The sequence below is a fragment of the Phaethon lepturus genome, unplaced genomic scaffold (assembly GCF_000687285.1).
Source record: "Phaethon lepturus isolate BGI_N335 unplaced genomic scaffold, ASM68728v1 scaffold17130, whole genome shotgun sequence".
Taxonomy (NCBI): domain Eukaryota; kingdom Metazoa; phylum Chordata; class Aves; order Phaethontiformes; family Phaethontidae; genus Phaethon; species Phaethon lepturus.
In genome coordinates this window covers 90103-114046 of record NW_010509971.1, presented here as the reverse complement: position 1 = coordinate 114046, position 23944 = coordinate 90103, and the positions used below count along the sequence as shown (strand labels likewise).

The 23944-nt window shown below is 37.8% G+C and overlaps 1 protein-coding gene across 1 annotated transcript in view; it reads right to left on the bottom strand.

Moving 5' to 3' along the window:
- Positions 1 to 23944, bottom strand: part of LOC104625194 (cohesin subunit SA-1-like) — a gene marked incomplete at its 3' end in the record, with an annotated part of 101114 nt that overhangs the window by 29190 nt on the left and 47980 nt on the right. Inside the window, exons 5-7 of the mRNA XM_010292796.1 lie at positions 10686 to 10762; positions 5251 to 5455; positions 2358 to 2509 (exon numbers count right to left, since the gene is read on the bottom strand). Of these exons, the coding sequence (XP_010291098.1) occupies positions 2358 to 2509; positions 5251 to 5455; positions 10686 to 10762 (434 nt within the window). The remainder of the gene's footprint in view (positions 1 to 2357; positions 2510 to 5250; positions 5456 to 10685; positions 10763 to 23944) is intronic.

Below are 23944 nucleotides of genomic sequence, written 5' to 3'. Positions count from 1 at the left end.
CTGGTCTAGAAGGAGAATCAGAGATTCAGTAGGTCCATGTGAGATCCCTTTTACTTTTGTGTGCTAATGTTTAAATTATATAATTCTCAATTGTATCTTAAGTTTCAGTAATGAATTAACCACTCTTTGAAAAATATGAATCCTCTCAAAAACTTTAATTGCTTTTTACACTTTCAGCTTTTCTAGATCATGTACTTGAATTTGAGTGCTTAACTTCAGGCATCTTGAGAGAACATTTATGTCTTGGGATTCCTGCTCTTACCAATGCAAAAGTGATTTAACACACTCTATCCCCCGTCCCCCAAGTAAAAACAAGGGAAACATTCTCTTCTTGACTATGCAAGAATTTTGAGAAACTCCAAAAGCCATGTATGACAAATAGAAAACTTGAATTACTACTGGCAGCAACTAAAACACAACTTCCTCGATTTTGTGGCAGATACATAAATCTATCTATCATAAAATTACATACATCATCCAGTTTAGTTGAAAATCTCATTGACGAGAATAGACCTTCATGCACTGCTCTCACGTTAGGTATGTAGAAGATGACATAAGAATGAAACACTTCAGAGAGAGTGCTTCATCTCTTCTACTTCAGATTAATTTGCCACGCTTAGCTTGCGAACCGTCCCTATATAACTCCACGAAGATAAACACATACCCATGTATATGCCTACAAGAGTTTATTATGATGGCAGTATATTAAAAAAATCAACTAAGAAAGTGCCAGCACAGAATACTATTGTAAATTCAGCATATTTAAACACGGGAAATATACAGCATTATATTAGGAATCCTTACAATTATGCCATTGCCATAGAGACATTATGCCATCTAATCCTAACAAATCTCTTCTATACAGGGCCCTCTGCTATGCTTCACACCACGTATCTGAGGACATACTCAATCACCACCACTCCTCTCTGACTCACTCCTATGCAAAATTTTGATTAGTTTTAGGGAGTAGTGATATGAGAGATCCTGAACATACGTATCAAAAGTTAAGGTTTGCCAAATGCTCATTCTTCTTTCAGGGTTTCACAGCCTCGTGCTAGCCTGGGCATCAGTGCTTCAAAGTCTCCCCAGAGCAGTTATATACTGCATCTCCAAAAGACATTGAAAAGAACAGCTGAAGGAACGAGTAGAGAGGATGTCCATAGACACAGAGATACTAAACCAAGTTAAATCAGTGTAAGTAGTGACTTTGTCCTTCTCTGGAAATCCAAAGCAACAACCAACAAATGTGGAATAAAAACAGTGCTCCAGCTATTTTAACAAAGCAATTCTGCTTTTTAAATTCAATGTCAGCCTTAAAGCATTTGAATATTTAATTTAAGAAGTTTCTCTTGCAGGAGAGATTATTCTTGCTTCGTACCTTATTGCATGATTTTTAAGAATTATGAAAGCCAAATAAAATTGTGTTACGGATCATGGGGTAATATAAAAATCAAAATCAAAATACATAATTGTAATTATCCCCAGACAAAGACTACAAAGTCAAGCAATTTTGAGTCAAAGTTATACCTAAAAGAATCCAAGGTGCATACAGGTAAAGCACCCAGACATCCTTAATTTGCCACAGAGTAAAACAGTGATGGAGGAAATATTAAAAACTAATATATTAAAACCAATAAATTTAAATCTAAGTCATATATACTTCAATTTTTCAATCTTATGAGTTTTACATGGCATCTTTACAGATTATGGCTGTTTGGATATATACGTATTCATTTTCTACTTGTCATCTTTAAATTTCTTTTAAGTACAACTCTAAAACTGAATTTCCTGGGATATAATACTTTATTTAGGGATGATTACAGCAACCTTCTAATGGTTTTGCTCACCTAATGCCAGACTGGTACTTACTAAAAGCGACTTTAATGTCTCCCTAGCTTCTTCTCCCTGAGACCAGGTGCTATAGCCCCCACTCCAGTGTTTCTTGAAAGTAGCTACAAAAAGAAGTACTAATGAGACACTATGTAATAATTGCAGTGATCAAAGGGAGAAATAGGCAGTGCACTGAGGGACTACATGTGAGCCTCTCTTCAAAATCTTTTTGCATAATCAAAACAGTTACTACTTACAACTTGAGACTAATTTTCTTCCTGCCTGGTCATATACGCAAGCCTGAGAACAGAAATTACCCTGTGCGTGCAGAACAGCGCACAAACTCAACCAAACATGTTAATACAAGATTTTAAAATGTAGCCCAAGTAATATGCTTGAGATCAGACAAACACAACTGCAGAACTAATCTCTTGTTTCTCACTATGGTACTTGTCATAAACCACCCTGGACTTTCTGCTGGAGGGAATGCAAATGAACCAGGAAAAAAAATTCGTCTTTTCACTTGCCTCTTTTCTTTTCTGAAGCAGCAGCTCCAATCTTTCATTAGCTCTTTTGCCAATCATTTTGTTTCTCTCAGCTTCATACTGCCTCTGTGTATTATCCTGATGAATGCTCAGGTTTAAGGCAACATTCACAAGAGCAGTCATAAGCTTCATAGCTGCAAAGGCAGAAGACAGAATATGACTTTTAGTCAGAACTAAAAAATATTTCCTCAGCAGATCCATACTCACAGAAAATAACCAAAGTGACCCTGACACAAAGTTGTCTGGAAAGGCACTTCCCACCCAAGCAATACCCAGGTCACTTGGTTCATCTAAAGATCAAAAAATAGAGTGTATATATATACCGCATTGAGCTCCAGGCAACATTCTTTGCCATCTTCTCCAGAAAATTATGCAAGTTCTGAGTACCTAAGGTCAGTGAGGAAGCATGTGAATCTGCAGGATCAGTATACACCATGAAGCAAGCTACTGTGGAGTTACACCCATTTCTCTGCTGAAAAGTATCATTATAGATGCCTCCATACTAACGGTAACATTGCACCAGTAACTTCTGAGGATTACCCAATATACAAGAGACCACAGCACAGTTTCTCCGAAAGTAAGTCTGACATTGCTCTAAAGTCAAGTGTACAGCTGTATAAAAATACAATCAGAACTTTATGTACCCCTGTATATGCATTTTCACACATGCTAGAAATAATATTGTTCATTCCTGTTTTTCTGTATTAATTTATTTTTACAAAAACATTAATAAGGGTCTTTCCTATGTCCTGTGTGGTTACGTGGCATATCACATTTTATAATAATGAAAAAACAGCAAAATAATGTAACAAACTATCACATCCTCTCAGCTAAATATGCAGCACTGTCTTCAAGGTAGAAAGGTAACGATACAAATGGAGAAGTGAAGCTACTCGTATGGTAGCTCTGTCTTATCTTGCTATTGCTCAAAGCTGCTAACTCTAGAAGCACCACATGAACTTCTTGCCTTAAGTGTCTTGCTATAGTGAATAATTTCTCATTCAAATTGGCTAGCACAGAGGAAAACTGAAAACAAAGACCTCAAAACACTCCTTCAAGAATAAATGAAATTCTAAAAGCAGATTTTCATAGACTTTACCAAGACTGAGCTCCACGGCATCATGCTGACCTCTGCTCTGCAGGATAGCAACATAAGTAAATGTGCAAAAACTAGCTTGAAGGAAATATGCAGAACCAAAACAATGCTCTTCAGCTTGTTATAACAAACAAAGAAACAAATAAATAAATAAATGTCATGTATTATCACTGGAAAATGCTGGAGATCTTTGGCAGCTCATATTCCTAACATAAGCACTAGATACATGTATATGGAATGCAAGAAGCCAGCAGTGGCTTCAATAACTGAAGCTAGTCATGATGAACCTTGGCTTTAGCATTTGCTTGTCCTTGCTTGAAGTTTCTCGCTACATAATCCATCCCAAATGATGGCAACTATTTCTTCCACAGGTCTTGGGTAACGTCTCTAATGTATGGTGCTGTTTCCTGTCTTTTCAATCAAGCCTCCATACTTTGCAAACTGTTACTTCCAAACAGTCCCACACAAGGATAAGCCAATCAATATAAAAGACCAGAATGCCATACGTCACTCCGTAATCTCTCTCCTATGAAACAATCAACCACGATCTAAGCAAACAGCAAATCAAAATCACCTGAAATTGAAGACAGTATCAGCTGGAAAGAAATACAGTTTCCACCTCAGTTTAAATAACAGGCACAGATTTCCAGCAGGTTATCTGTGGCTGAAATAGTGTTCACCTTTAATCCTGAATTTGTGGAGGTAAACTCTAAACCTGGTAACTTATGCCTGAATTTTAGAAGTCAAACTCCAGTAAAATCTGGACTTGGTTTTTCAATATCGTTGGAAATCTGCCTCTTAGATTCATATCAAGAGAAGAAATTTTAAACAAACTCCAACTGAATTTGTTGGACAGTGGGTATTATACCTGGAAACCTGAACAAAACTGTAAGAGGCTGACTGTGGAAAGACTAAATCAGTAACAAATATTGGCAGTAGAAATATCAGATTATGACAAATGTCTCCCATAAAGGCTTCAAATATGTGCCATGATCTATGAACAACCTAGGGAGAAGAATCTTCCAATAAGGTGTATTTCAGCACATGAGATGAGCAGAAAGGTATCACCTGACATAACCAGCTTTAGACACCTGCATCCAAGCCTGCCTCTCCTAGTATTGCTTTGTAACTGAAGAAAAACAGTTACTTCTAGAGAGCAATTCATCCACCTTATGGGAGACATCTTATACAGGTCTGATGAAATACACTCTAGAAAAGTCTATTTTCTATCTAATGATAGACAGTGCTTTCCTTAGATGTAGGCAGCTGTGTTAAAAGGTGCCACATGGCTGGAGGTAGAAGACACCAAGACAACTGTGGCCCAGTGCTCCCAAACCTAATGCTTCTTCAAGAATGAAGGCACAGATTTTATCTTTCGGTGGACTGAAGTTCTTTGACAATACAATTTTCTTGACACTTATTTAGAATGAATATGTATTCTAAAATACAAAATTATGAAGACATTCTATATAACAAATGAACAACTAATAATAAAATACAAGACATAAGCATGCCACTTTTGATTCACAGGATTCACTGGAGGCCCCTGGGTATGACGGGAATCTCTGAGACTAAGTGCCTCAGCATACTCCTTTCCAAACAAAAAAGTGTATTTTCATTATAGTTGTATTGTATATGGTACTTTTATTTGATCAAACTTTCCAGAATTCTCAGTGCTGGTCAAATTCCACCTCAATCAAAATTAGGAGTAATTCTCAAAGTGGCTAAATAGTAGCAACTTCTTTGAAAAAAAACTCTTCTGTGCGCTAGCTTACTTACCAGCTAATGTACTGGTGTGCCTGAAAGCCCGGACCTGGGAATCTGACAAACCAGTCAGAAGAGAGATCACCGTGTCCATCATGTATTCGTCATAAATGATGCTATACTGACACTGTCGAATGAGCACTCCAATGAACTCGCAGAAGTTGGATCGAAACTTCTTCCACTGTGGCCCAGGCATGGTAAGTGGATAATCACCACTGTCCTAAAGAACAAGAACATGAAAATATGGAGTATTAAAAGTCTCCCCATTTAATTTATTTTAATGTTCTTGTAACCATCATGGTCTCAGTTTCTACAATAAACACTATCGTTTTCCTTCAAGCCAAGGGAAACTAACAAACAAACCCAACACATTATTCTTCAATAAACAAAGTAGCCTGTTGGCATGAAATCACTTTTACAAAGACTTTGTTTTAACTAATAACTGCAATATTAGTTCTGTATAGTCCAAAATATGCATCAAGACTCAATTCTTTTCCTTGGGTCCTGGGTTAGGAAGTAGGAGGAAAGGATGAGAAAGAAATATTTCAAAGTATTGAAGGTCAGAACCTAAAGAAAGGTTTGTGTGATTGAAGGTTTTTGTCATTCTCCATGCCCATTTCAACTCCATGTTAATATTCTATCAACTGGCTGCCCTTCCCCACAAATTTTGCTTTACTCAAGTTTACAGTTGAGGTATTATCAGAGAGTAAATACTGCCCTTTTTTATCTTATAAACTTATCCTTTTTCTAGTGGTAAATCCTGCCTTCTGATAGAAGTAATGGAAATTTTACTGCAGATTCTTATACCCCATACAGCTTCATACACCCCATCTGCCAAAGATTATTGCAAGACTGGAGCAGGCATGTGAACACTCAGTTCATTTAAGTTTAACTCCTCTCCAAGTCTGCTCTTACTATTCTCACTGCAAGTAATATTGCATTTCAGTGAGACTGCCCCCCCCAATTAGAAAATGCTTTTTTCTCCTTCAGTGAAAAAGACTAAATACAATCTCCCTGGTCACCTAACTCGTAAAACAATTCTAGATCATGCAAAACATCAAGGCAACTATGACCTGTCCTGAATCTCTCACCCAAGATAAGAAGTCAGTAGTATCAAAGTTAAATCCATTTGTACATATTTATTTTGTGCTTTTGTGAAAAACAAGCACTTCTATTCTCTTGGGGCTCATCTTATCACCTAGACTGAACCATGTAAAGCCACTAGCATAAGTGCAGAGGAGCTGAAATCAAGTAACCTTTTACCTGAACTGACATTCAGTTAGCAAAAACCTCTATCTATCAAATTTAACCACATCACACACATTTCAATCATACTAAAACAACAATTAAAATTGCAAAGACAAGTGCTCAAATGTTAGAAAAAGACAAAATTATAAGGCACTCAATGACCTTACTGTCTCATTCATTGCAATGCTAGATGACATTATCTTAACGAGCAATATTTTTACTTTGAATGTCCAATTTAAGAGAAATAGGAGCTTTAGTTAAAAAAACAATTCAGAGAGTTGTAAAGCTCTATATAAAAGTATCTCCAAGCATGCTCAATTGTTGCTGTAAGCCCTCAGAACTTCTGTAAATCAGACCTAAGCATTCTGCAGTAGAAAGCCAGATAAACACAGTCTAAAATATGTAGCAGTATTGTCAGCTGTGCCGTGTGTTTTGAAGTGTTCTTTGTCTGCTTATGCCTAGTGCTCTTGCTCATGAATTACAGCAAGGTACAGTGTCTTGCCATAGGAATACAAGCCCTACATTAGTCTCATATTTATTTAAATTTAGGACTAAAATGAAAATGCTGAAGCTTTCTCCTCAATGTTTTTCTGACAGTAAATCTGTATGAAGACCCCAGACTCCTCCTCTTCTCCCTGTTTACACTTTATTTTCACAAATAATCTCCAGACTAAGTCCCTGCCTGCACAGTACCTATTGGGAACTCTGTATGTGAACTTATGTACCTAATATATGCTTTCTAGAAGTATGTATATACAAGTTTTTTGAACAGATCCTCAGAATCTCTAGTGCTATGTGTAACTACTCACATTTGTATGATGTATCCTTAACCTACAATTATGTATTAAACAGTCCTTTTGAAAAGCGTATGAAAGCTGCACCAAGAACATTTCATTTGGCTGAAACGGGAAGAATCAATTTCCAATAAAGCCACCTTATTGGATCTTTTATTCTCGAATACCAATAAAAATGTGATACTTCACGGTCCAATGGTTAGAAAATGCAAACCAAATTAAGTTTTTGCTCACCTGCTAACCTAGCACAAGAATTATGAGGGAATTCACCTATACAATGCCTGTACTCATAAGCCAAGCACCCAAATAATGCAGCAGATGGGTGTCCATGGAATTCCCTGTCTCAAACTGAACTTCTGGCAGCAATGAACGAAGTTATTTCCATCGTTTAAGTCCTGCACAAGTGTTCCTACACTTATGATGAGGAAAATCAAATGCTTCAATCCCTGCCATAAATGCAGAAATTAGGACCAGCAGCCAGCTGATTACTGCAGCACTAACAGAACAATGCGATGATCTTGAAAAACTAAAGCAAGCAGCAAATCTGAACATCTTCAATGGAGATTAAGATATTTTCTGGGCAGGATACTGTGCTAATGAATAGATAATGCAAGGTTTTAACCTAGCTAATAGTACACTTGTACTTGCTTTTCCTCTTAGCTCTAGACTTGTAGAAACAATTTCTCATTTCACAAATATGACAACAGGTACTTTATACCACCTACACACACGTATCACTAAGGACTAGCCCCTTTCAACCCCAATCTGATACAACAAACATGGCATTTTAGGTACATTTTCATACAGAAAGGAAAATATGCTAACAAGGGGATGGTCTCCACCTGAAAATGGCAATCTGAAGATGACAATGAAGGTAGGTTGGGCTGATAGACTGCCCTAATTACTTTGACTACAGCACCACCAACTTTCTAATTCTCCTTCGCCCCCAACACAGTCTGACCATTACCTTCTCATGGACTGACATTGGATTTAGGGCATGAGAGGACAGCAGGGCAAGGGAAATGTTCTGGTGGCAACAGCCCTCGGCAACTGCTTTGCCTCAGGATGACATGGGCGGGGGATGAACACTGGGAGTCCTGGGGTACTGGGAGAGGTATACAGGTGAAACACCAACAGTGATATTTAGAATGAAGAACTGAGGGCTGTTCCCAGCTGCACGGAAAATGGTGGTGCTTTACTGCGAAAAAGGATGACCACTCAGCCCAGCCACTACTGTTGGTCTCCTTCTGGCTCCCTTTTGTTCATTGCTTACTACAGACTTAGAAAAAGTAAAGAAATCCTGTGGCAGGATGGGCTCAAGGAAGCAGTCTAGTCAGTCTGCACAGAGTCAGGGAGCATAGCCAATGGCACTGCTGAAAAGAAGGCAAGAAGCAGATCTGCTTGGGTTCTCTTCTCCTTTCTCCAGCAAGGGAGCAACCTTCCAGAAAGGTTAGGAAGGATCATGCAGTGGTGGACACTAAACAGAGGGTCAAAGAGAGTTCTAATGCTATGCCAATCGCAATTTTACAATCCGCTGAAGACCGAGAAAGATTTTGTTTGGTTTTTTTTTATTACATGTTTGAACAATAATGTAAGCTGCTCTTAATCTAAAAGCTTCCAAAATTGGCAGGTCTTTTTTGTGACTATGCCCTCCTGCACAGACCAATCTGAAATATTACGAGTAGCTGTATGAACACAGGTCACAGAACATACAATATGAAATAGGTCATATAACAATTATAAAATTACTGTGCTGTGATCATCTGATATATGAACATCGGCAGAAAACTGCACTAAATTCTAAAATGTTTTCCACTGCTAACAAGATATAAGTTTATTCCAGATTTCAAAGTATTCATTGGGTTTTGGTCTAAGGCTAACAATGTCACACTTTTATACTACTACCCACAAATTCTTTCACAAATCCATTCAAGTGTTAAGGCAGAAGCTAGAACAGAAACTTTCTGTTAGAACTGTAAAAGTTCTGAAGAGTTTTAGGTAATGGAGAAAGTAAAAATTCACTGGATTTATTAACTTTGGTTGGGTGATGTTTTAAAAAGCAGAATTAATTCAGCCAGAATGTAGCATGAATTGGTACCATCCTTCTGTCCATCATTGTACAAAATTTTATTTACTGTACCCTGTCCTACCTGTACACAAAGGCCTTGAGTGAATACCTGAGTACAGCAAAAGAAGCATCCACATGGACATAGTTAAGTACATAGTTAAACATTTTGTTGTTCAGAGCCGTGAACAAGATGGAAATCCTGCAGAAGTAAATCCTGCAAAAGAGCAGTGCTCATATTTATAGTTTTCTTGCTTAACTTCTTGAATCACAACCTTGACATTCCACTTAGAATTGGTCAGAAGAAGACACTGATGTCCTGCAGAAAATTCATGTTTCAGCATTTGTTTTCCTCAGTAAACAGAATGAACATTCAGAATATTTAAGTTTTTTTATACATGAAAAATCAAAGAAAATACAGTTCAAAAATGTCAAGGCTAAAAAGCATTCACCATTAGGAACATTTTTCTTTTGACAGAAGATATCCAATCTGAATTGTAATATACTTGTTTCAAACAAAATGCTCTTTTGGAAGAGTATTTCTTTCTGTAATACTGTGCCAAAACGGTAATTTTCATGTCAAGTTACTATTTGGTTTAAATTGCCATTTCAAATTAACAAAACATTAATTGGCACATGCCAAACAGAGCAGAATGCTGCAAAAGCCTGCAGTCCTGTCTCAGGAATCTGGAGTTCTTTGTTGCATGATGGCAGTTCCAAGAGGTGAATTCAGAATCCAGAATATCACCACCAGTTTCAGTGGGATGAAAAAACTTTCTGCAGTTCTTCTTACTGCCTCCTCTTATTAACCTCTCAGGTTAATACCAGGATACCGATAGACAACGATATTCCTAAAGCCATACAAAGATATCTGAGGGACTACACAAATCCAGTCCAGGGCTAGCATGGACCCAAGCTGGTTCTTGCAGAGTCAGACTTGGCCAGGCTCTCTTACATCACCAGATGTGAGCTTGCTCCATGGTTTTGTGTGATAGTACATTTATGCCCTTAAACGGACTACTTAACAAACTTTTCAGTACCAGTATTTCAGCATCCAAGGCCTATTCAATCCACAGCCCTGACTTCTCAAGATGAGTGACTATAACTAGCTTTTCAAATTATTTCCTTACTTTTTGGTTTTCCATTATTATTCTTTCCTAAAGCTCATGCTTGCTCGTTATTCCTCATCCAGTAGTTTAAATCGTTGCTTTGCTTCTCACTGCAGTTTCTCATACTGAGACACTGCTTATCCACTGGTTTCTTGCCCATCGCATTTTTATTTTAAAACAAAAGTATATTGTAATATATTTCATAATGTTTAAAGGACTACTTGCATACTATACCTCATCAAATTCTTCTGTCATTTTCCTTATGATTTCTGCATTTTGCATGTTCCTGAACATTTCAATTCTTACAGTACCTGTAATGTAATGAAGGAACAAAAGGAATTAACACAACTTATTTTATGTTAGTCAAAATATCAACGTTTTTCTGTTGCTAAACTTACAGCTCAGTAATACATTGAAAGAGCATATTTGCAATAACAATAAATGCAATAACAACAGGAACACATTGAACAAGACCGTCTCTTAAAGAAGTGGGGAAAAAAAAAACCCCACAACACCACAAAACTGTCCTGTAAAGTGCTGTCAGACTAGAAGTTAGTAAAATTTTCCATCTTTTTACCCTTTACAACTGAGAAGCATGATACAGAAGTGATAGCAGTGTAGGACTCATACCATGTCTGCAGGTACCGAGTGTTTTTAAATTTTTGTGCAAAATAAAATGAAGACCATCTTTCAGTTCCATGGCCACTACTCGGAATTCTCCATTTTTTATGTTGGGTCACCTGGATTACAGATGTACCACGATCTCTAGGCGGAGACACAGGAGTGGTTTTCAGACTGTTTAGCTCAGGACCAGCATGGCTTACTGACTTCAGCACAAGACTGTGGGCATGGAGCTAACAGCACCTGCAGACCAGAGCTAGCGCAATTGCAGCATGTGGTGTCCTTGTCAGCAAGTTTTTCCAAAACCAAAGGCTCCAAATGGCTCAGTCAAGATGTGAGCCAGCTCAGGAGCAAAAGCAGCAACTGTACCTATGCGATCCTTCACCTGGATTATGCCACTTCCCACTGTTACCTGAACAGCAAAGTTGATAGGATTAACTTTTCACTGTTAAATTGAACAAAGCTACCAAAATTGAAAATACAACAACACAACAGTAATAAATGAAAATTCTTGTGACATCATCCTAAATTCAATCCATATAAATGAATAAAATACTTTTACACATTATTGCCTTTGCAACTAGATATTATCTCAATATTCAACCATGTAACACAACATAGAGAACGTCTTTTTTGCTATTGCATGATCTTCTTTTTGCCATTTCACAATCTTCTTTTGTTAATGGAGGAAATGCAGAAAACTTAAGCAAACCACAGCGCTACAAAACCCATGCCAACATCATTAACGTTACAAAGAGTAACTTTTTTTTTTTTTTCCAAGAAGTTCAATTGGATTAATGATCCACTGCATGGCACCAAAAATTCAAACTGTTATAGTAGAAGCTTAAGAGCTAATAGTATTAGTACCCTTGTACAAAAGGAAAATAAAGATAAGTAAAGCATACTAAATATTATGGGAGAGTTTTAATTCCGATATTTTATTCCTTGAAAATCAAGCATTAGAAACACACGCATTTCAAAATATGCAAGCACAGTTATAGCACACCAATCCCAAGTTTCTTAGTAGGAGTACCGTTTTGCAATGCAACTTAATACTGATATCTTGAACTGGTTGTACTTCATAAAATAGTACTTACTTGTTACCTATTTCATACTGGATAACACTGTCAACCCCAAGTTCTAACAATGGTGACTGAAGTTTGTGCATGGTAATTTCCGTATTTTTAATAAACAATTAGTTATGCAATATATTAATATAAAACAAGAAACCCAAGAGAATACTACCATACGACAGCTGAAGACCTGTTCTGTCAGCTTTGAAATCATCCCTAAACACAGCTGTATTTTAATGTTTCCCCCAATATTGAAAGTTCTGTTTTGAATAAGTGAAACAGTTTCAGTATGTCTCAGTGTATTGAACAGTGGACAGTTATTCCTAGAAATCCACCTCAGCTGCATTAATACCTCTTTCTCTCACTGACATGCTGTCATCTGCACTTCTTTTCATTGGTAATATAACCCTCATTAAATAAGTAACCTATTGACCTTTGTTATTCTATTTTTTTACAGCTCTAATTCTAGTTTTATTCAGTTTTATTTATGACTTTTGCTAATTATCTTAAATGGCTTCCATAGAACCATGTTCCATTGTCAGAAAAAGTAAAAATACCATAACTAAAATTCCTTGTTAATGCACTTCACAAAATTCAGATCTCCCTTCAACTTTGTATAATTCTGTTTTGGTTCTCTATGTCTTTTCTCCCTGAGGATACGCAATACAATTATACTGTGGTCACTATTACTTACTGGCTCAGATATTGTTACTTCTTAAATGACCTCCTGCGTATTACTTCAGTCAAGTATAATTTTTTCCTTGAACAATTTCTCTCAAGGAATCCAATTTCAGGAGGTGACTGCTTAAAGCACTGCTTCTTTAACTCAGCAACTTCGCAGATGCAGTAACTGTGCTCAGATGAAGCTGACGGCTTGTACCAGATGCACACACCCTCCATGTTACTATCAGACAACAAATTGTACATACGGTACCACAGACACATGGAAGCTGGCCACTAAATTGGCCAAGGGAATTGCAGGACTATAGACCACAGGCAGTTTCCCTTGAATCATGCGAAGACTTTTTACCTTCCATGACTAGAACTAAGACAGCATCATCTATCTCCTGGGAACTTTAGGATTTCTACTGATCACTGTGTACATGTGTTACAGATAAGTCTGATGTAGATTCTACACACATCTTCCAAACAAGCAATGGTCCAGCTCTTTGGGTGCATGAGGCAGGGGCATACACAGGATGAAACAAAACTCTTGACATCTCCTAGGGATGCCAGGGTGGACTAGAGCTCAACACTGCCAAGGAAGTGTCAGCAAGTATTAAGAGGAGTGAAGATGAACAGCACTTATCAACTCGCTGTCATGTCTCATTCCTTCCTCCACTTTTTATGACAAAGTTTACTGGAAGTCATGTCAAGCAAAATGAGCATTTCTACTTGCATGGCAGTGTAATAGGTTTGGCCTGACTGCTTTTCCTACCACCAGCTTTCCCCACCTGACCAAAACACAGTCCTGTCTGTTTTTCTGGGAAGCTGATTTAACACTGTAAATATGCTACAAAGACTCTGCTCACAACACATTTCACGGTGTCATCGCAACATTTGAATACTACAATGTAGTCAACACCGTTCAAATTTGTAGTTTTTATTAGTGAAAAGCTAACTCTCTCATTTTCAAGTGAATCCTTAAAATATAATGCATTTTCTATAAACTACAATTGAAGGTGTGGAGTGCATTCCTACAATCTCTGCCTTAATCATGTTGCTAGTAGTCTATTATCCTTTTCTAAACGAAGTTTGGCCTCTATCATGAAGCTCTCACTCTGTATTTAGTAAAGAGGATTTAAATTGTCTTAGCCCATTAACAAATGGAGAAGCCTATTCTACTTCAGTACCAAGTTCTCAGTTCAAACTTATTCACATCCATTGTGTTTTTATTAAAAAGACTTCTCGCTGACATGTAAGTATATTTCCTTAATGACAAAATTCCCGTTTAACATTCAGCTAAAGACAGATACCAATTTAGTTGGTCAATAATTAATCCTGTCACCCAACCTGGCTTGTAAAAGTGAGAAGAAAAAAAACCCATACAGAGGACACAACATTATTTCAACTAGAGAAAAGAAAGACTAAAAGGGTCTATACAGAATTGGATTAATACACTTAAAAAAACCCCACAACCAAAAAACCTGTGTACAAAACAAGATATAACATTTCCAGGAGGAAGAACATACCACAGACTCAGTGGCTTCAAAACATGTATTTATAGTGAGAAGACTAACCAGTTATCATAGTAAGCCCTGGAAAAGAAAAGTAACAACAGAAAATTTCCAAGAGCTTTGTAAGATGTGTAAGTGCTCAAGTTTGAACAACAACCAACCTTTGATACTGGGAGTTAAAGAGGGTACTCTTCGGATGCAGATTGTCCCATGAATACCTTTCCTCCTCTGAAACAGAAGGTACCAACCACTGCTGGAAATCAGGGAACGCCATCATACCAAATACTACACTCCAATGTCCACTTGCATACAGCAATTCTGGTATTTCTATAGGAAAGGGGTGCTTATGTGACAGAAACAAGGCCACTGCAGCAGTGGTATTCTAGCTATAATAGCCCACAGCCATTTAAACACTACTATTAAAAACAAATTACTCGCTAGTAAATGGACTCTTGAAATCTAAACTACTGAGAGTTGGTAATAAATTATATACTATGTAGTATACTAACTATACTATATAGTCAGTTTTAATCTCTGGTACCTTCACTCTGTCACTTCCGTGACAGAGCCCATTTTATCCCTTCTCTTTTGGACCACCTACCCAAACTGAGTAAACTACAAGAAAAGTGGTGGGAAAATTGCAGCTTAAGACTAAAGTCAATGGGTATAAAGTAAGCCCAGAGACTCCTGCCAAAGAAGGATTAATCGCGGGACCTTAAATCCGTGGTGACTGATTAGTATCTCTCAACCACACAAACTGGAAAAACAGTAACCAGAAGAAAGATTTATAAAGGCATCAAGATGAAGACACTAGAAGATTTGCAGTGGAAAGTATCATATGAAAAAGGCAATGTACTCTCTTGCATTAGCTGCAAGTCGATAGCTGGGATCAGAGTACTTGGGAAGTAACCTTGACTGTTGAAATTGTCAAGAGAGAGCAAGTTTAATAAAGACTTTGCAAAGATGGATGATGATTACAGAATGGCTGGACGGGCAATATTTCTTTCCCTTGATACCATTCAATGTGCATTTCCTGTACCTTTCTCCCCACTTACCATTTAGATCATAAGAAATAATCCACTTCTACAATGTCCATAAGTGCAATTTTTAATCGTCTCAGAAGTGTTAGTGACAAATCTCTGTATGAAAGATGACAAACAAAAACTGAAGTCAAACCATAAAGAGCACGTTATTTCTCACTGCTCAACTTGGGTCATGGTACACTTCTGTAACACTTCATTTACTGCTCCCAGAAGAGAGCTGCCTGACACTAACCAGAAATTACTTGCGCCAGTTAAAAATTTTATTTTTCTGTGCCTTGCTCACGATCACATAGGAACACTGAAGTAGATCTTACCTCATTGGAATCAATAGGCTTTAATCATTATCTAAATGGAAGCAGCATTGGGACAGCTGAAGCACATCCAAATAGATGTTGAGACTCCTAAACCCCATCAGAGCTCCTAACTTTCTATTGATTTCCGTGCTTGAAAACTGAAACACCTTACTGAAACCAGAAGTCAGGATTCTAGAAAGAAGTTAGCCTAAATACTTAGTTGAATTTCAGCCTTTGTAGCACATACCGTAATAGAAGACCTTCTATTGACTTATTCCCCAATTCTTCCTGTTGCATGGACTCTACATTGCCCAACTTCTGCCGTCAGTGAAGCAGTATTCAAAAGCCAGTATCTTCCTAAACAAGACAACCCTAATTCATCCTTAGAACAGTTTTAGATGGTGAACTCTTACTGAATGAATCAGCAAGAATTCCAATGGTAAAAAAAAAAAAAGTTCAGCCTCATGCAATTAAAACCTTATCAAAAAAGACTCACAGGCAACTGTTAAAAAGAACTCTGATGGTTCACCTAAGTCTACAACAAAACCAAACCCAAATATCTGTCAGTTCCCAAAATATGTTCAAACGTGTTCTCCGAAATCTCCCTGCAATGGTAATGCCTTACTATTCACCAGACACACAGTATACACACGAAAAGTGTATTCTCTTGCTGCAGTCCAATTCTTTAATTGACCTTCTGCTCATTAAATTTATATACCAGAATATAATTTTGCTAGTCTCAACTTTGTTTTATTTATTTTATACATTGCTCTGATTTTGTCCAACATATTCCTGCAATTCTTGAATATTTACCTTTAATTCTTTGATTTTTCACATTCCACTTAGATTTTGAGACCATTGCATAGTACATGACTCAAAGAAGTTCTTCTCTTGCTATAATTAATATTCCTCCTTTGCTTTAGGTTATTTTGCACTTGAGTCTTGAATATAATTTTTGGAACAGGAAGCTCTCCATTTTTTTCCCTTGGTCATGTTTCCCATGCAGTGTATCTATTTTTTCAGTTTAGTCTCTTCCTCTTTTGAAGACCATTATCATTGCTTCACCCTTCACTTTGCTCTCATAGAACTAGGAATATTATTATTCTAATGACAGAGCTCATTTACATTGCTATCCCAATAATGAGAATCACCTCTAGAAGAGAGTGTTTTCCATTTGTGTTCTTCGTCTTGTGTATCAAAACACTGTCACCACCACACTGTAAGAATTCACTGGACAATCCTTAACATGCTATATTCTGCTCCTTGATGACACCTTGCTAGCTTAAGTCCCTTCATCTCACAACCTAATGTATGTCATACAACTCTATATATTGATTAAAAAACAACAACAAAGCTTTTGTATCCGGCCTTCTTGTTTTGATGGTTCATAGTCGATGTCTACAGCAGAAATTCCGGGCTTCTCTCGCCTTCTATCACTGCCTAGACATTTTCAAGTAAGCTATTCTAGATTTCAGAACAAATATAAATGTTACACAGGACAAGCACTTAGTTGCAAGCTCCTTCTCCTGAATTTTCAGGTCTTGATATTGATAAAAAGCCTTCCAAACGATTATTTTTAATTAGATGAAGACCAGAAAAGACATTAGAGAGCTGTGTTAGCCCCACTGTGAGTCTTCAGCAGTATAAGAAACATGAATAGAACAGACTTCCACCAGATAGCACAGAAAATGACAAATAAAGTAATTTGTTAGTTGTCATTGTGAACAGATACTTGACAGTAGAGCCATGTTTCTCTATTGCAATGTGATGTTAAAGCTGAGAAAATCTGCAACGAAAACTAGGTTCTGGAATAGAGGAAACTTTCGTTGTTACAATCCTTTCATCGTTCTTAGGGCCCTTGTGTGCTCTCTCCTCCCAATGCCTGACTGCCACCTACAGTTCCTATTCTGTGCTTATTACATGTCCAACGGTGACATGTACATGTAACATACACTGTCATTAACGGAGACAGAAAGTGGCACATTCAAAGGGACCACTACTAAAGCATTTTGAATTTTACGTCCTCCATAATACAAGGCCCATAAATCCATTATTGTTCTGGTTTACATAACTAAAACACAAGCAAGAAAACACGTTTTTCTTGTTGTCATTTGAAAAATTAGCTGAACTGTTTCTGTGGGCCTTTCACAATCAAATTCAGCCTATAGTAAGATGTCTTGCCCAGTATGGAAACCTCAATATGATCTCTTGAAGTTTACTAAAATGAAAGCTGACTTAAAACAATCAGCAATGTTAACAGTGCCAATAGCTATAAGGAGCACCAATAAATGTTGTCAAAAACGTCAGTAATGCTAGGAGGACTTCTTAACTGTTTTGACTATCACAGGGCTCACTGCACAAAAATGCTGGAATTTTAGGATCAAATCCTTGTTATTTCTGATACCTAAATTCAAGAATAATTGTTTCATTTTAGAGTGAGCAATTCTATATTACATTTAGACGTTCAAAGTTCTGAATGAGATTAAGAAGTTGATGACTTTTTAACTAGTATTTCCTATGATGGGAACTGTTTATCTCTTTTAAAAAACAATGTTATTTGACCCAGATGATAAAAGGTAACGATTCCCTCATTACAGCTTTTAGAAGAAATATACTGAAGACCATCAGAAATTTTCACACAGAGGACAATGATTTGTGTCAACAACTCCTCAGTAATTGCTCCTTGTTGCAAAAAAAAAAAAAGTGCACGTTATAATAGTAAAAAGTGATAGAAACTTAATGTCTACTGTAACGAAACCAAATCCTATGAAATTCCTAAGCTCCAATTATGTATGAGAATTTGCTACTGGCTTAAACAAACCTGAGTGTCAGAAGATTAAAAAAAGGGAAAAATAAAGACTCCTGCAGTGACCCAAAGAACTACATACCATTAAATCTGATTGCTGTGCCAGACTGGGAGGTGATATACTACAGAACTGGTGGGCCTATTCAAGGGTTGATGTTATTTTTGAGAAGTAATGCTTCACAAACGCTCTGGAGCTCCATGAGGCATCAATAAGCAGCTAGAAGTCATACATTTGTGCAACACATTTACATTTTTAAAATCCTGTAATGATGTCCTTCATCTTAGTTCTTAAAGAAGTTGATATACAATAATAAAGACTTCAGATTAAAAGATAGGAAAGCAAAGACAGCAAAAATGGTTGGTTTTCAGAATGCAATAAACCTACCAATAGATCTTTCTAAGCATCAGTGTTGATAGAAATAGCAGATATAAATGCTTTGCAAGAAAGGATGATAATGGAGCAGAAAAAGTTTGCTGGTGGCAGAATTATTTAGAAGAGCGAGAAATAAAGCTGACAGCCAACACTGCCAAAGGATTTCACAGTAATGAAACCGATAAAATGGCAAATAATACTCTTCAGGAAAAAAGCATGCTATTTCCACAAACCACTAGTTGAGAAAGAAGTAGGCCTGCATAATTTAGTACATCAAAAAATAGTACACCTCATGTGTTCAAGTCTTAAAATTTTGATAAAGGAAACTTCCTTACTCTTAGTTTAAGGCAGATAAAACTGTTTTGATATGGCTCTACAGCATTTGCATCTGTAAACTGTACGCTGCTTTTCACCTCAATGTTAATGCTACTGACTTGGAGTAACAGAAGTCAAATAATTAATTACCAAAGCCACTAAACCTGCACTCTAGTATTTGTACTGAATGAATTCACATAATAGATCTTTTCATGCTTTGTTGGTTTGAAGCAGTAATTCTCACAAGGCACCCACCTTTTTGTCAGGTAACTTCAGACTTGAACAACAGTAAATGACATGAACATGAGGCTCAGGAGTCTTTGCTACCCCGAAGGCAGTGCTTTGTTCCTGGTAATGTCTTAATGCTTTTGCACTTGGAAGCATCCACAATTGCAGTCATCCGGCAGCCGCATCCTGCCCTGCATTGCTCAGTTCCCTCTGGCTAAATGAGAAGTCTGTGATCAAGGAGGACACTTATGCTTGAGGAGAGAGGGAAAGCACCGACTCCATCCTATTCTTGGGCTTATGCTCCTCTGAAACTTTCCACCTGCTTACTTAGTACTGGTTCCAAGATTCAGTTCTGTGAGCACTATTCATTGCTGCAGTTTCCTTGCACATGTGCTGTAAGGAAACTTTTGTTCAGAAAAACATTCCTCATGGACCTATGAAACAAAAACTAACATACAGATTTTTGTACTCAGTGAACAGCGCTAGGTGTTAGGAAGAGTGCGAGTACGAGTCATCATTAAATGAATCTTGCATTTGGCATTAGTTTAGGGTTTACCTGAACTGCAGGTTGCTAAGCCACACTGACACTATTGGATTTAACAGCTGCTAACGGATCTATCATCTCTTAATTCATTTGTACTTTTCATCTCCACAGACCTGTGCATCAATGAAATCCACAGTTTAGTCATTCCTTAAGAAGGTACCTCATTCTATTTTTAAAGCTGCTGCGTGATCACTTTATTGATAAGCCTTTTTTGCAAAGAGTGAATAATTGTTCTCCTATTTACCATTCTCTTCCCCATTGCTTGGGTTTTTCTCTCTTCTTGGGTTTGACTCTGTAGGTCAGAACTACATTCAAGGCTCGACACAGGTGCAACAGGAGTTTGAGAGATTTTTTTTTCTTTGTTTCTAATATACACACACATAAATTTGTCCTTTATTTCTAATTATTAACTTTGCCTCTCAGAGCCTGTCAAGCAAAGAGGTTATATCTTCAAATTATTCACAATGCCAGGAGGCTCCAGGAGCAAAACATTAGTAACTACAGCTTATCATGGCATGTGTGGAACCAGACTTGGGCTGCATGCTGTCAGAAGTTACTCGAATCTAGCAATATAAACATAGGTACTTTGCAGGTAGGGCTGAAAGTTAAGTCTAAGATACAACAATGTAAATATCTGAACTCCATTGAGGTATATATACCCTTTCAGAATGCTTTTATCAAAGACTGTTTTCACATCCAGACTCATCCACCACCTGCCTTGTTCACATGCAACCACATAAGCCTCCCTCTGTAACAAGAGAGGCCCAGTGCGGGCCTAAGCTCTTCCCCTGTCTTGGGTGGGGATCTTATCTACATGGATAAATACCTGATGGAAGGGTGCAAAGACGACGGAGCCAGACGCTTCTCAGTGGTGCCCAGTGACAGGAGAAGAGCCAGACAATCCGAACTTGAGCACACCGACACAGCATAACTGCATAAGCATTTTTGTAGCCAAAGGCAGGGTCAAAATATTGCTGCCATTGCTAACAACAGGCCACAGATACCCTAACTGTGCCTGTGTTCACTTGCAGACAGCCCTGGGCCCAGGCTGCTAGGCTAGTTATCAACCAGTTATGACTACCTGCTGTATGAACTGACACTTGGTACCAGGTGCCTCTTGTTATAATACACAGTTCAGGTGTGGGATAATGTAATAGCAAAGGCCTTGAACATATGCAGTCTGTCTGGCAAACTGCTTTCAGCTAAGACCAATTCCTTTGTAGCAGTACTTTGTACTTATAATGTACCAATATACTCTCTTTCTGCTTTTTACAACATTTTGCAACAATTACAATAAACCCCAGAGCAGCTTTAAAAAATACTGAGTATCTCTCAAAGGAAAAATTATGGATCCCTGTTCTACCATACTAGAAGAGGCTTCATATACCACAGATTCTTTATTATGCATTCTCTGGATAGTTAAAAGGTTTAATCCACCAACTTTGCAAATAATAAATAGATAATTATTATTTAAAAACAGATAATTTATTCCTATTCTGTTTCCTATAATTTTTATCAAATGTTTGTCCACTCAAGGACAGACTCATAACTACTTCTTTTCCTTAGAAGTCTACAATTGTAGAATAATTTCAATTAGCAGGATTCTTGACTGTCAGCTAGTCCAAACCCTTCCCAAAGCAGGGCCAACTAGATCAGGTTGCCCAAGTGAGTTTTGAGTATGTCCCAGGATGGTGATCCCACAGCCTCCCTGAGCCCTTATGCCTGCAGTACTTGATTACCTCATGGCAAAAATGTTTTCCCTTATGTCAAACTGGAATTTCCCATGTTTCAACTTGGGATATGTTAACTGTCATCTTACTACTATGGAACTGCATCAAGAGTCTGGCTTCACTTTCTCTCTAGTCTCTCATTATTTGAAGAAAGCAGTAAGATCTCCCTTTGCCTTTTCCTCTTGAGATAGAGCAACTCTGTTCTCTCAGCTTCTTCTCACTTAGGAGAGTGAGGACTCCACTGAAGGCCTTCTGGAAATCCAGAGAGACTCTTCTAACTGCATCACACTTGCCCACATTTCCTGCTTCAGAGAACCTCAAGCTCTCTTTCATAGAAACCATCCACCAAGGACATTCACTTCAGTGCCTATCCAAGAACAGACACTTCAGAAGTCCATCCTTCCTTCTACTTTCTATGAATGTGCTTGTCCCACCTAAAGGTCCACACTGACAGGACAGCTCAGCAGTGACCCACAGACACACTGTCAATCTTCAACATTCTATCATACACATTTTTGCCAAAGGATATTTTCTTTACCAGAGAAACAATTTTATTTTTAGTCAATGTCTACATTTCTCCCAATACATAAAACAAAACTCCATAAAACACAGTACCTCCATTTACCAGGAAATTAAGAGGCAAAAGACAATCACAGAGGGATTATATAGCCAGGGTTTCACCCTCTTTCCCTCAGCCTTTCTGTTTCTCCTGATGAAGTATTGATCCTTTCCTCAGTCCTCTGTTAGTCTGATTTCTAGCCCTATTTCTCAGTGTTTCTCAGAAGTAGTAAAGGGAAGAGGAAAGAGAAGTCCTAAAAGAAATTACAGAAAAAGAAGTAATTATCTAGAGATCTTCAACTGATGTGACAGGCTCTAGACTCCACAAAAAATAGCATCTCATAAGAAAGAAAGCAAAGCAACGACACAAAAGAGAGAAAGAGAATCCTTCACAGCACCCTTCTTCCCTGAAAGGCCTTTCTGTGGGCTGTGCCACACCTGGGTGTTGCCAAAGATCTGGCAGAACTCAGCAGGCCAAAAAAGTGAGTCCTCTGCAGCTGCTGAAGGACCACCATACTCTGCTTCTTGTTCACCTGCCTCTGTCCTTTGAGATAACTGATCTGGCTTTATTTATCTCAAGGAAACTACTGCTAACTGCATGAGATTTTTTCAAATATGGCTCTGAGGAAATACATTTGGTACAGGTCCTCTACAATTTTACTTAAACTGTTTGCTGCTCCAATATGTGGAAGGGAAGGACAAGGCATTTGCAGCATCCGTAGAGTGCCAAATCTTACTAGCAATAGCACCACCAAACAGACCAAAGTAACTCCAGGGTTCCCAGAGCCGCTCCTTACTTTTCAGAATTCCCCAGTCACCACACTGAGAGCCAGCAGGCGAACACTGACTGGTATCTTCCCATGTCATTTATTTGATGGAAAAAAACCAGACATGTTAAACAACAACAGTAAAATAGGCACTTTGTAAGCACTGAAAACAGTGGTGCAGCAGAAAGCTGGAGAACTTTAATAGCCAGTTTGATGAAAGCTGGTGCACTTCATAAAATCAGACTGGAGATAACAGCAACATCTTTGAAACAATTTTCTCTCATTAAATGAAAGCCACCATGCACCTGAAAAGTTTCTATGTTTTTTTATCAATCTGAAAGAAGGAAATGAGACTTGTGGCATTTCTGTCTGCAAGTATGCTCTTCATAAATTCTGAACTATTTGTTTAAACCAAATCTGACTGATCTTGGATATAAAAATGTTCCAATACTTTTCACAAAAGCAGGTAGTTGTGTAGAAGCCAAGGAAGTAATTCAGGAATGAACCATGACCTCAGTCTCTGCTAATCTCTCTCAGCCTCTGACTGAGGCTGGAGAAAGACAGGGACACTCACATTGTGAATGCTGCTGCCTCTCCAAGAAAAGGTTCAACTAGAGCACACCAGCCTCTTCCCCAGCAGTGCTTATCTATATAGCTTACTTAGTTTCCAAAAAGTTATAAGCTTCTTCTGAATATTTTTTTAGAGTTATATGACTTACAGAAAATCATCCCTCAAAGAGGATCTGACACTTCACGAGTATGCTCAATGGCTTCTGTATAATTAAGTAAAGTTGATCAACACAGGTACACCACAGATCACTTCATTAGTTCTGCTTCCCATGAAATCACTTATTTAGAGTGTATTAAAGACTAAAGCATTTACTGACCATGATGTGTGAAAAGACAATGCAAAACTTAGCTGAGCTGGCTCAAAGGATGCCTTTATCTTTCCCTCTCCTCATTTA